At 34.2% G+C, this 13,311-nt stretch overlaps 1 protein-coding gene across 5 annotated transcripts in view; it reads right to left on the bottom strand.

Annotated features, from left to right (window-relative positions):
• Window positions 1–13,311, bottom strand: part of Mllt10 (MLLT10 histone lysine methyltransferase DOT1L cofactor) — a 190,230-nt gene that overhangs the window by 43,200 nt on the left and 133,719 nt on the right. For 4 of the 5 annotated variants that reach the window (XM_077802629.1, XM_077802633.1, XM_077802632.1 and 1 more), the window contains 3 exons: window positions 12,037–12,081; window positions 11,197–11,229; window positions 5,191–5,238 (listed from right to left, as the gene is read on the bottom strand). In XM_077802629.1, the coding sequence (XP_077658755.1) occupies window positions 5,191–5,238; window positions 11,197–11,229; window positions 12,037–12,081 (126 nt within the window). The remainder of the gene's footprint in view (window positions 1–5,190; window positions 5,239–11,196; window positions 11,230–12,036; window positions 12,082–13,311) is intronic. The other variant, XM_077802631.1, reaches the window with a different exon arrangement.

Genomic DNA, 13,311 nt, shown 5'->3' with positions numbered 1-13,311 from the left:
AAACCGGGTCCATTTTAAAGGGGACCCCAAAGAATTTCTAAAATTGAAAAACACAAATTTTTTTCCTCAACGATTAGGTGAAACAATTAATTAAACAGAACTAAAAGCAGGGCACATGCCTGTAATCCCAGCTACTCAGGAAGATGAGGCAAAGTGGATCAAGAGGACAGCCTGGGCAAGTTGGTGGGAATTTGTCTCAAAATAAAAAGGAGTAGGGATATATCTCAGTGGTAGAGCATCCCTGAGTTCATTCCCCATGGGGATGGGGGACAGTGGGAAACAGAGCTAAAGACATGATTACCAAATTAGTTAAAAAAGGAAAATAACTCAATCCAGAATAGATAGAGAAATGGAAAATATAAAAGAGAGCTTAAGGAACATAAAGGGCAGAAATAAACTCCAATTGTGTCTAACAAAAATTCCATACAATAGACTAGAAAAAATGAGGAAAAGTACCAAGCGTGGTGGTGCACACCCTGTAATCCCAGTGGCTCAGGAGGCTGAGGCAGGAGGATCATGAGTTCAAAGTCAGCCTCAGCAAAAGTGAGACATTAAGCAACTCAGTGAGACCCCATCTCTAAATAAAATAAAAAACAGGGCTGGGTATGTGGCTCAGTGGTTGAGTGCCCCTGAAGTCAATCCCCAGTACCAAAAAAAGGCGGGGGGGGGGGGGGCAGTGATTTGTAAAGTATGATGGTGAAGATTGTGTCCAGAATTGAAGAAAGAAATCAGGAAGCACAAGAAGTCTCAAGAAGAAAAAAGTCACACACAGACATGTCACAAAAACAAAGAAGGGATTTCAAAGGATCAGTAGCAGAAGTTTCAGGACAGACAATAGGAATGCAGGATCAAAAGAATTTGGGGTTGAGGTTGTATCTTTTGTTTGTTTGTTTGCTTGTTGTTTGTCATTTCTTTGGTGCTATTGTTTTCAAGAAGAAAGACAGAGTAAAGTATGATTAGAAGTAGATGGTAAAAAGAGAGAATGAAGAAACTAAAATGACAAAGTCTGCAAGAAGGCAGAAAAAGACAAAATTTAAAGCACACTTAAAGACTAGCATTTGAGGGGCTTGTGTTGTGGCTCAGTGGTAGAGCACTTGCCTAGCATGTGTGAGATGATTAGCCTTTGACTATAAGCATGACTCAGTGAAAGTAAAGAGATGGATAATATTAATCTCGTTTGCAGAATTAGGTTATAAGATGATGAGATTTTCTGGTAGTAGGAGGAAAAGACAGATCTAATATATTGGGGATGGGGAAGGAAAAGTAGGTGGAGTTCAAAATACATCAGTGAGCCAGGAAGGGTGGCATATGCCTTTAATCCCAGTGGCTCGGGAGGCTGAGTCAGGAGGATCAGCCTCAGTAACATCAAGGCCATAAGCAACTCAGTGAGACCCTGTCTCTAAATAAAATACAAAATAGGTTTGGGGATGTGACTCAGTGGTTGAATGCTCCTGAGTTCAATCCCTGGTACAAATAAGTGATGCAGAAAGTAAAAGTTTACTAAAGTATATTAACATTACAAAGTAATTTAAATGTCAACTGAGGTTATCATGAATCTATAACAATATAAATCTGTGTGATTTTTTTTCTTTAAAAACATAGATAAGTATAAAAGTATGGGTAGTCAAATTAATAAAAGAATACCTGAATTAAGAGATGAGATATATTAAAATAAATAATAATCATTAAATACAAACGTGAAACATCAAGAAATGCTATTATGCAATGATTCCTTTTGCTGTTGCTTAAGTTTAAGGGAAGTGAAAGAAAGATTTAGGAAGGGAGAAAGTGCCAACTAAAATGAAAAACAATCTTATTAGATCTGAGTGTGGTGCCTGCTATAGTTTGGATCTTTTCCCCCCTCCCTTTCTTTTCATTGGTGAATTATAATTATATATAACAGTAGGCCTCACTGTAATAATATATTTGTACCTGCACATAGCATAAATTGGTCTACTACAATTCCCCGTACATATCTCCTCTTCTCCTCTCTCCTATAGTTTGCATCTTAAATGTCCCCCAAAGACCCAGGTATTAAAGGCTTACTCCCCAGGGAGATGCTACCAGGATGTTAAAATGCTTAAAAGGTAGGACTTGATAGGAGGTCGTTAGGTCACTGGACTTATGCCCTTAAAGGGGAAAATGGGACCCCAATTCTTCCTCTTCTCTTTTTGGCTTCCTGGCAACAAGATAAGTGGCATATTCTGCCTCATGTCCTGCCATGATATGCTGAGGCCTTGCCAAAGGACCAAAAGCAAGAAGCCAACCTCTGTAGACTGAAACCCAAAACAATCCTTTTCTTTTTATAAATTTATTATCTCAGTTATTTGTTATTCTGACAGCTAAGTGTCCTAGAAATGTATCTATGATACTGGCTAGACAAACTTCCTAAATATCACTTGATTATCAAATCCAGGAAATGCTACAAAAAATGAGTGTACTCTTTGTATTACTAGTACTTTCAATTCTTTGCTATGACAAATACTTCTGTAGCCTTTTCATATTATGTACATTTCCCTGTGACAAAAGTCTTTTTTTGTCTATTAATCCTTTTAGACTTTTTCTTCCCAAGGAAAATTTCAAAACTAATAGTTCAATGTTTTAGAATTCTCCATCTTTAAATACTTTAAAATTTTTCTGCCAGATGCAGTGGTGCACAACTATAATCCCAGTGACTCAGGAGGCTGAGGCAGGAAGATCACAAGTTCAAAGCCAGCCTCAGCAAGTTAGTGAGGCCTGAAGCAACTTAGTGAAACCTTGTCTTGAAGTAAAAAACAAAAAAGGCTAAGGATGTGGCTCAGTACCCCTGGATTCAATCCCTGGTACAAAAAAAAAAAAAAAAAGACACTAAATTAAATTTAAATCAAATACATATTCCTTCAATGTCTAGATGAAATTTTTCCACTCTTTTCATTGGCACTGTATGGATGGTTTCAATCTAAGACTTTTTTTTTTTTTAAACTTTACTTCCATTATTTCTTTGAATTATTTCCTCCTCTCCACTTTTATTTTTTCCCCTCCTGGGGATTCTATTACCTGGATTCTACTTTTGTCTTCTATATCATTACAAAGTCTTTATTTAATGTATACATACGTATAATCCTTTTCTTCTTTCGAGGATTTCCTTCATCTAATTTGCCCCTTGATTACTTTGTTCCTTGGCTACCTATATTGTTATTATCTCATTTATTGTGTTTTCTGCTTCCACTGATAAAAGCTTTTAATATTAAGGTTTCTACTGTTTCTTTTTAATACTTTGTTTCAAATTACTATTCCCTTTTTGTATCTTTTATTAGACTTGTTTCTTTTCTTTTCAAAAAGGGCATGGATGTCCACACCTATAAACCCAGAGACTCAGTAGGCTGAGGCCAAAGGATTACAAATTGAAGGCCATCCTTAGCAAAATATGAACCTTCCCAAAGTACAGGTTGTACTGCTTTATTTATCAACTCAAATACTTCTAATTTCTTGACTTAGTAGCCAAGGCGGTGATTTCTCAAATATTTCATATCAAATATAATTATCACTGCCACTTTACAGCCTGTGTATTCTCAGGTCAGTGCCACTGGCTTGTACTAATTATATACCTGAGACTGGGAAGTCCAGCTGTCATCCCTATCTCTAATAGCTAAATTCTACACATTCTTTAGGAATCAGGTTAAATCAATATCTATCTATCTATCTATCTATCTATCTATCTATATTTCTCTCTTTCTCTCTCTCTCTCTCCCTCCCTCTCTCTCTCTCTCTCTCTCTCTCTCTCTCTCTCTCTCCCCCCCTCCCTCCCTCCCTCCTTCCCTTTTATTGGTGCCAGGGATTGAACCCAGGGGGAGCATGACCAGATTTCCAGAAGCCCCTTTAATTTTTTTGAGACAGGATCCAAGTTGCTTGCTAGATTATTGAAGCTATCTTGAACTTTCAATCCTCCTGCCTCAGCCTCCCGAGTCTAGTTGCTGGGATTATAGGCGCGTGCCACTGAGCCTAGCAAACGCTAACATTCTTTAGACATCTCATTCCCTCACTCCAAACTTCTTTTGTACTATAGAGATCATTAAAGATGCTTTAATTACATCCTCTGAAATTGCTATTAATAAACATATTTATCTTCCATTTTAATAAATCATTACTTTTGGTACTGGGGATATAACCCAGGGGCACTTTATCACTGAGCTATATCCCCAGCCCTTTTTATGTTTTACTTTTAGACATGATCTCACTAAGTTGCTTCGGGCCTTGTGAAATCACTGAGGCTGGCCTTGAATTTACAATTCTCTTGTGTCAGCCTCGTAAGCTACTGGGAATAAAGGTGTGTACCTGGCTCTTCCTTTTAGAAGGCAAGGTTCATCTGTGGTATGTCCTTATTTCCATAAAGTGACTAATGATCTTACACATAGAAATAATTTAATATACACTTCTCAAATTAAAAAAAATACAGGCTGGAGTGGTACAGTGTTTGTTTAGCACATGTGAGGCACTAGGTTCAAACCTCAGCAACACACATACACACAAAAAAGAAAACAAAGATATTGTGTCCACCTACAATTAAAAATATATTTTTTAAAGAAAATCTCTTTTGCTTTAAAAAAAGAAAAAAAGAAAGACGAAAAACACAGTTAAGTCAGAAGGAAAGTTGCATATTGCAAGTTTTCAAAGCCTGCAAGATTAGTGTTGTCTGTATATGAAAACTAACAATTTTAGGGAAAGAGGTGGAACAGATGCATATATTAGCTGCATAGGAGTAATGACTTCCATTCTCTAGACTTTCATTCTGTAGTTCAGAATACACACACTCATTCTCAACTGATCCAAAATTTTCTGAGAAACACACTAAAGAATTAGAGAATTATACACATAAAACAATAAGATCTCATATTCTTTCCTTCTTATGACATTATGTAGAATGCACCCTTAATAATTAAAGACCTAGGCACCTAGACCCTTGTGAATAACAGTTTTAGTAATTCTAAAAGCCATCTATTGTGTCTTAAAGTTATATAACAAACCCAAACAAGCATAACAATAAGAACCAGTTCATCCCACCTACCATCCAAGATTATGGGTAAATCCCTTCCAGGCTTCATCTTTCTATCTACAGATCCCTAGCACTGCTTAATCTAGGAAAGTTACTAAGATACCCTCAGATTATTTTACATTATTACATTTAAAACCATGCTTCAGATTGGTACATACCTATGAATTTAAGTTCCTGCTTTGTTAGTGGAGAACTGTCATCTCTGTCTGAAGAAAAGACACACTTTAATTTCTGATTTTTTTCTTTAATCACCAGTTTCTAAAAACTACCATGATAGATATGAGAAACTTCAGAAATTCTTGGGGGGCGGGGGGCGCACAGTGTCCAATAAGGTTAAAGTAAAAAAAAAAAAACCACAATGTGAATTTCAAGTCATTAGCAGCATTCTAAATATAAGGGATTGTTAATGCATTACTACATAATTAATTTAAAAGAATCTCATATAATTCCTTTCCATTTATATTACTTTCCTTACTGAATAAGGCCTCTTTTGCAGTTTAATGAGACACTCATAAATTCATTTTTATAGCAGTTAATATGCATATTGAAATATAATCTTCTCCCTAGTGGTTAAGTCAACAACTGAAGTGATAAACACAGTAAGATATTAACATAAACAGTCTTTGAAGCCTATTTTCCAGAAACCAATAGTGACAGAATAATGTGGAAAGGGGAGTCTTACTGCCTTATCTATAATATATGTCTTCTACTACTTAGTAACAAGGTTGTATAGTATTGGCTGAATTTTTTGCTACACAGGCTTAATCGTGACCCTGCCCCTAGCTTAATACCATTCCATTATGTGTTCTGTCATCCTCAAACTCATATAGCTCTATCTTATACCTTAGAACTTCTATTAATAAACATCTCTCTCTTCATTTTAGATTGTGATTAAAGAGAGCAATTCAAAGTTTTAACTTTCTTTCAGGTAACTCTTCCGGGTTTCATTCCAAACCTTCTACCAATATTCTTTGTAACCTTTTAATATGCTCCAGGTCTAGATCCCATTTCTCCCCTAATTAACTCTTATTGAACGATTCACAATTCATGGACATTTGAACAACCTTAGAGGGCTGGGTTTTAGCTCAGGGGCAGAATGCTTTCCTAATAAGTCTGCCCTGGTTCAATCTCCAGTACAGGGGCCTGGAGGGAGGGGAAGACTGAGCACTTGTAATATCCTGAGATATGATGATTTATTGTATAAGTGTAAATTATGTAAGCATCATGGGGGTGTGGCTCAGTGGTAAAGCAGCTGAGTCCAATCCCCACTACCAAAAGAACAAAATTTAAAAACTGTAATATTTCTATACATATTACTTATTTCATAATCATTACAAGTATTTAAATGTATCTAAGTAAAACAGAAGTTAAATTTATAGTTTATTAGTATCATGAAATCTGTACTCTCTTCAAAACTGTCTAATTCTAATAAAGTACCACCACAAAACCAAATATTGGTTCACCCCTCATATAGTTTTTTTTTTTTTTCAAATACATTTAAATGACTATTTTGCCTTTCCAAACTGGTTTCAAATAAGTTAACAAATTTCCTAAAAGATTTTTGCATTATATACCTCATACGACTCTACTTTTTAAAAATATGTTTTGTTGTGGTATGTTTGTGTGTTATGCTGCAGATAAGAACCCAGGGCCTTGTGCATGCTAGGCAACAGCTCTACCATTGTGCTATATATTCCCAGTCCAACTGCTTTCTTTTTATTTTGCTGGGTCAATAACTTCTACATTATTTATTTAACTTTTAAGTTCCTTGAACTTCTCTCAGCATCTAAAATTCATCCCACTGTGTCTCATTTGATTGGGAAGTATCTAAATATTTTTCTTTGTATTGATTAATTTTTCAAATTAATGGATCTTAGAACCATCAAATCAAGATGTTTGCTTGAAATGCAATGTCTGTGACTATTTTTTTCAGAACAAGTTTCAGCAAATAAAATTTAATTTTATAAAGTTCTATATAAAACACAATATATCAAATGCTAGATAGTAAATGATAAAAACCAACCAGAATCTTAACTGTCTAATAAAACAGTTTTCAAGTTCAAAAATTTAAGATAAATATAACCAAGATATAGATCACAGAAACATAAATAATTGTCAGGAAGAATAACAGAGATAGACTGAAGAAAATAATAGAACACCATTACAAAAATATTTAAAAGAATGTTAATAATTCTAGAAACATGAATGAAAAGAAAAACTTAGAGGAGATAAAACTGTGCCACTTTTACTAAATGCTACTTGATACAAATACAACCAAAATCTAAACCACAAATTTTGCAAAGAATAGTACAGTATATTAAAAAAAAAAACTATAAGTAGCTTACACTGATACTAGTTGGATAAGAGATAAGACTGGAAAATCAAGAAAGAGCCAGATTATGAAAAACTTCATATGCCATACTAAAGACTTTTAATTTTATCTTTTAAGTACCAAAAAATCCTTTAAGACAGTGTGAAAAGGTGTGATTTGCATTTTTTAAAGTATTTTGTTTGTTTGCTTGCTTTTTTTTTTCCCCAGTAGTAAGGATTGAACCCAAGACCTCATGCATGTTAAGCAACTGCTCTAGCCCTGAGATACATTCCCACCACAAGCAACTGCTCTACCCCTGAGATACATTCCCACCCTTTTTATTTTGAGACAGGTTGCCTGTGCTGAACTCAAACTTAGAATCCTCCTGCCTCAGCCTCTTGGATTGAGTAGCTGGAATTAAGAGTCATTTGCTACAGTGCCTACTCTGGTTTCTATTTTAGAGAGAACATCAATTTGCCAAGCATCTAGAGAAGGGATTAGTTAATGGTGTGAAGTTTAAGAAGCAAGTTCAGATGACAAATCATGTTCTACTTTATCAAGCAGAGGCAGTGAAAAGAGGAGAAAAAAATAAACTGATAAATAATAGAAAAAAATGTTTTTAAAGAAATGATCAAGACAATAATGGGAGAATTTAGATTAACTTCCTAGTGTATGTCTGGTTTCAGTGGCTGAGTACCATAGAGAGATGAGAAATAAAAGAATAAAACAGATTAGAGAAGAAAATAAGAACTAAGGATTATTAGTATTTTGGAAATATGAGTCTAGAATTTTAGGAGTAAAGTCTACTTAGGAGGCACAGATTTGGAGAGCTAATGAATACAGATGACAGCTGAAGCTGAAGGACATATATTTTCTGAGCCAGGTACAGCAGTTTACCTGTACTCCCAGCTCCTTAGGAGATTGAGGCAGGAAGACTTCTAGTTTGAGGCCTGCCGTGGCAACATAGCTAAAGTGTCTCAAAAGAAAAAGAAAAAAGAAAGTGGTAGAACACTTGACTGGGTTCACAGTTCTGGAGGTGGGATAGCAGCAGGGAGTAGCGAGAATATGTTTTCCAATGGAATGTGACTGGGGTAAGAAAGAGGAGAAAACACTAGAGGAAAAAACAATTAAGGAATAGGCACAGACATCATAAAAGACCTATTTTCATTTAGTTTTATTTTTTGGTACCAGGGATTGAGTCCAGGGGTTAGCCACATTCCCAGCCCTTTATTAATTTGGAGACAAGGTCTCAATAAGTTGCTGAATCTGGCTTTGAACTTTCTATCCTTCTGCCTCAGCCTCCCATGCCACTGGGATTATAGGCATGAGCCACCTCACCCGGCATTTAAAAAAAACAAAAAACCCAACCTACTTTTAGAAAGAACACTGATCTCAATCAACAACCTAACTTTTCTCCTTAAGAAACTAGAAAAAGCAAACTAAATCAATGTAAACAGAGAAGGGGAAATAATAAACATTAGAGCAGAGATTAATAAAATTAGGAAATGATAAAGAAAACAAAATCACAAGTTGGTTCTTACATCAAAATTGACAAACCTTCAGAAAAATGGAAAAAACTCAAATTACTAAAATCCAGAATAAAAGGAGGTTATTAGTACTATCCTTACCAAAAATAAAAAGGATTATAAGAATACTATGAATAATCTTATGCAAAGTAATTAAGGCATTATAGATGAAATGGGCAAATTCTAATAAACATGAAGAGACAAAAGAGAAACTCAGAATGAACCCAAAACAAATAAAAAAGATTGAGTCAGTAATAAAATTTCCTTAGTCTAATAAAGGGCATCTAGGAAAAACCTGCAGCCAACATATTTATGATTAGAAACTGAAAACTTCCTCTGTAGAGGAAAGGAAAATACAAGGATATGTACTCTCACCAATTCCAGTCAACATTATATTGAAGCTGGGAAAGGAGGAAATGAGGAGATGTTTAATAGGTATATCACTTCAATATTGCAAAATAGAAAGATTCTAGATATCTGCTGTACAACAACTTTAAATTTTTTAACATTACATAAACATTAAGATCAAGTACGAAGTTATAGGCAGATAGGAACCAGAAGTTCTGCTGTACTACTGAATAGTAAGGTGACTATAGAACACAATAATGTATTATACATATCAAAAAGCTAGAAGAAAAGATTTTGAAAAGTTTGCACCATTAAAAAAAATGATGTTTGGGGAGCCATATATGTTTAACCTGAGTTAAACATTATATAACATACACAGATACTAAAACATCACATTACTACATTAATAAATAGGTTAAATAAATTAATATTATAAAAATAATATCAGCAAATCTTTAAAATTTTGAGTTTTAGAAGATTGTGTCTGAAATAGTATTATCAAGTGCTTGTCAACTGTCCTGTTGAATTAATACAATCTAGTACTTTTGTCGGTGAATAATAACATCAAAGGATGTATGTCAGTTCATTCACAATTGTTCCCTATGATGTTTATTTTCCTTTAACTATATCAGGGCCTCCAATATTTCATCAATTAAAGAACAAGTCTAAATGTATCTATACAACTGAAAAAGATGCTAAATTTCTTCAGCTTTTATACTTCTCTACTCCAAAATGTTAACATGTTTGTTCTCAAGAATATGTTCAATCCCTTTTTCCTCAGAAGCTTCTTGTTATTCATTAGCTAAGCCTATAAGTTACAGGCTATATAGAGCAGCAAAAATTATAAATAAATGTATTAACAAAATGATCACTTACAAATTTTCCACTTTGACTGCCCACACCCTTAAAGCAATGAAACAGCATCTATGGATGCTCATTTTGCCTTCGGTTTCTTGATTACTGTTAACCCAAACACAATGCCAATTGGCCACAAATTAAACTACATTAGCAAAATATGCAATATTTCATGAAGTCACAGAAAATGTACCCGAAAAATTATTGGAGTCATATACAATCTTGAAGAAATAAAATCAACAAAGTGAGACACTAGATTTAAAAAAAGGAGTATTTTTCAAGCTCAAAGGATAAAGGAAGGTGCTTGGGAAAGCTAAAGAAATCCTACCACATTTTTACAAGATTGATCCTCATTATAATTCACAAAAATGTGGGGCTCTGGTTTGTGGCTCAGCAGTAGAGTGCTTGCCTTGCATGTGTGAGGCACTGGATTTGATCTTCAGTACTACATACATACATACATACATACATACATATACACACACACACACACACACACACACAGGTATTGTGTTATGTACAATTAAAAGAAATTTTTTTTAAATTTCACAAAAATGAGAAGTGACAGTATTTGCCTTACATGCTGATTCAGAATTCATCCCAGGAAAAGATGCAACTCCACCATAAAACCTGAGTCAAACTAGACACAATTTAAAAGGCTGTCTGCAACCTACACACTAAGTGAAACATAAGGGTACATAATAAAAGTATACAATTCATTAATAAATCAAAATTCCAAAAAACAGAATTCACATTCCAAATGGGGGTGAGATGTAGCAAATTCCTAATGTAGATATTAATCACTAACTGCCCTGGCAAGAGATAACTCAAAAGAACTAGAAAAACTATTTGCATACGTAAAAAGACTTTCAGAAACTTAGAACATTATTATCATTCTGCCACACAGAGAGACAATAAAAGCCAAACTGATGAACTACATTGACCTTCATCCTCCTATAGGCAATCTACAAAGTTTTCACTGAGGTGTTGAACAACTGACTCACCACACATCCCTGGGTTTCATATAATCAATAGAACATGCTAGCTTTCAACTGGAATTATCTACAAAAGGCAACTTTTGTAGAGATAAATCAACCACCAGAGAAGAGTCTAATAAAACTTACCATTGTGTATTGCATTCAGCAACTCTGAGAAAGCTTTTAAGTGAGGAAAAAAGGACTTCAGGTTAAGATCATTTTCAAATACACAAAAGAAATACATAGGCACAGACTACATCAGAATAATAAAATTTCATTAAGTCTCTCCTTGAACTATTATAACTTCAAGCTTCACTCAGTTTTTATATAACAAAGATTTCTAAACACTGTATTCCATTTGCCAATATATTACGTGCTAAACTGAGATGCTAGATTTATTGCCTTTATGGTGACAATTTCTTAGTGTAATAAATATATATCTTTATAAATAAATATATATCTTTAAATCATTTTTTAAAATATGTCAATGTCTTGATAAAAATGTGTCTCTATAAGTTGTAATTCTATACAGGTAAATCTACAGTAGGACACGTACAACAGTATTTATTACAATGAAAAAACCTCATTATATCATGTCAAACATTCTCATTTCCCAACCTTCAGTATAAGAAGTCACAACATGTGCAGAATCTAAGCCAATGCACAAATACTGAAAATTTTTATTAAGACTAATGGAAGCCAAAATACTGAAAATATTTTATGAAAGGGCAGAAGTCACAATTCTACAATGGAAGTACTTATATTAAAAGGCCAACAACAACTTAAATTTGCCCACAATTTGACTGTAATACAATATTGAACATAAGACAAAGCTGTTATGTTATCTTTGAAGAAACAAATCTATTAAATTAAAAACTGTATTTTGAAAAATAAAATTCAGAGGTTCAAAGGTAGACAAATATACTAGAAAAAGCACTAAAGTAAAAGTCAAAAAGCCAGGGTTACCAACCCAGTTGGACAACTTACTAGTTGTTGGACAAGCTCCATCATGCCGATACTGCATGGAAATTTCTGTTGGGAGGGAGAAGAAAGAAATCAGCAAAGAAATTGCCAGTGACTCAAAGGGAGAATAAGAAATAGACTAGAAAAATGTGGGAAATCCAACTAAAAGGCTAGCTAAGTGGGTCAAACCAAACTGCAGGAACAAAAATTTAAGCTAACAGGATATGAGAGGAAGAGAACCAAACATAATGGAATTTTCACAAATTTATTTTATGTAACAAAGGGTAAGGAAAAGGCAAAAAGGCTTATAAACAAAACTGTGTAACAAGTATCTGATAACAAATGACTTCATTAATGAGAGAATAGTTAGCAATGAGACTTTAGATAATTCATTAGATGGCAACAATTTATCAAATACAGTTTAATACTGTGGCTGACTAGAAATTACAATTTAAGAATTATAATTAGTTTATACATAAGCAAATCCATAATGACTTATACAACAGTATAAAACTCATTAAATTACACTTAGTTCACTTCCTTATACCTTTTATTTTTGACAAAGATAGTGAATAAATGAGATATTACTCTTACTATTTTATTCCACCCAAATGAGGAAAACAAGCAGAGTGACCTGAAACAATAAAACAATGCTTAAAAGTAAAAGCTGCTCAGAATATGGAAAATAAATTTCAATATGGCATGCTAAGGGAAAAATAAATGATAAAACCAAGATCAAGATAGTGAGTGACTCAAAAGATCTGGCTTGCTAGGAAGAACTGATAGTCCCTTAAAGCTAACACTTGGCAAAAAGTTAAAGGGATAGCTGGGAATTCCCTGGATATTACTTAACCAAAAGATGCCCCTTAGGAACTGTATGTACAAGAGAGGTTCCCAGAACCATCACTCACACATCTGCCAACATATGTTCCTCATAAATCTAGTCTAACCATGTCTACTCTGAGTAACTTGAGGTAGAAAGAAAGACAAAGCAAGGTAAAAACAAGCCAGCACACACCTGTAATTACTGTAATGTTTGGAGAAAAAAAAAAGTTACATGAAATGCAGTTTTAAAAATTCAAACATTTAGTCAAGTTCAGAACAATCATCTAGAAACAATTTAGGCTTTGGCTTAACTCCTTCCCAGGTGACACTCAAAAATGAGGCATCGTGGGGAATTCTCCATCTTAATGCCTCATTAACAAATATAATACTAGTAAGATTTAAAAGGGTAGGTGGCTGCTGAGGTGTTTGACATCGTCCATTATATAAAAAAATAGCAGCTGTTTGGAATATTGA

This window comes from Urocitellus parryii, chromosome 9, assembly GCF_045843805.1.
Source record: "Urocitellus parryii isolate mUroPar1 chromosome 9, mUroPar1.hap1, whole genome shotgun sequence".
NCBI lineage: Eukaryota > Metazoa > Chordata > Mammalia > Rodentia > Sciuridae > Urocitellus > Urocitellus parryii.
Note: the sequence above shows the minus strand (reverse complement) of the source record. Positions and strands in the feature narration are given on the sequence as shown.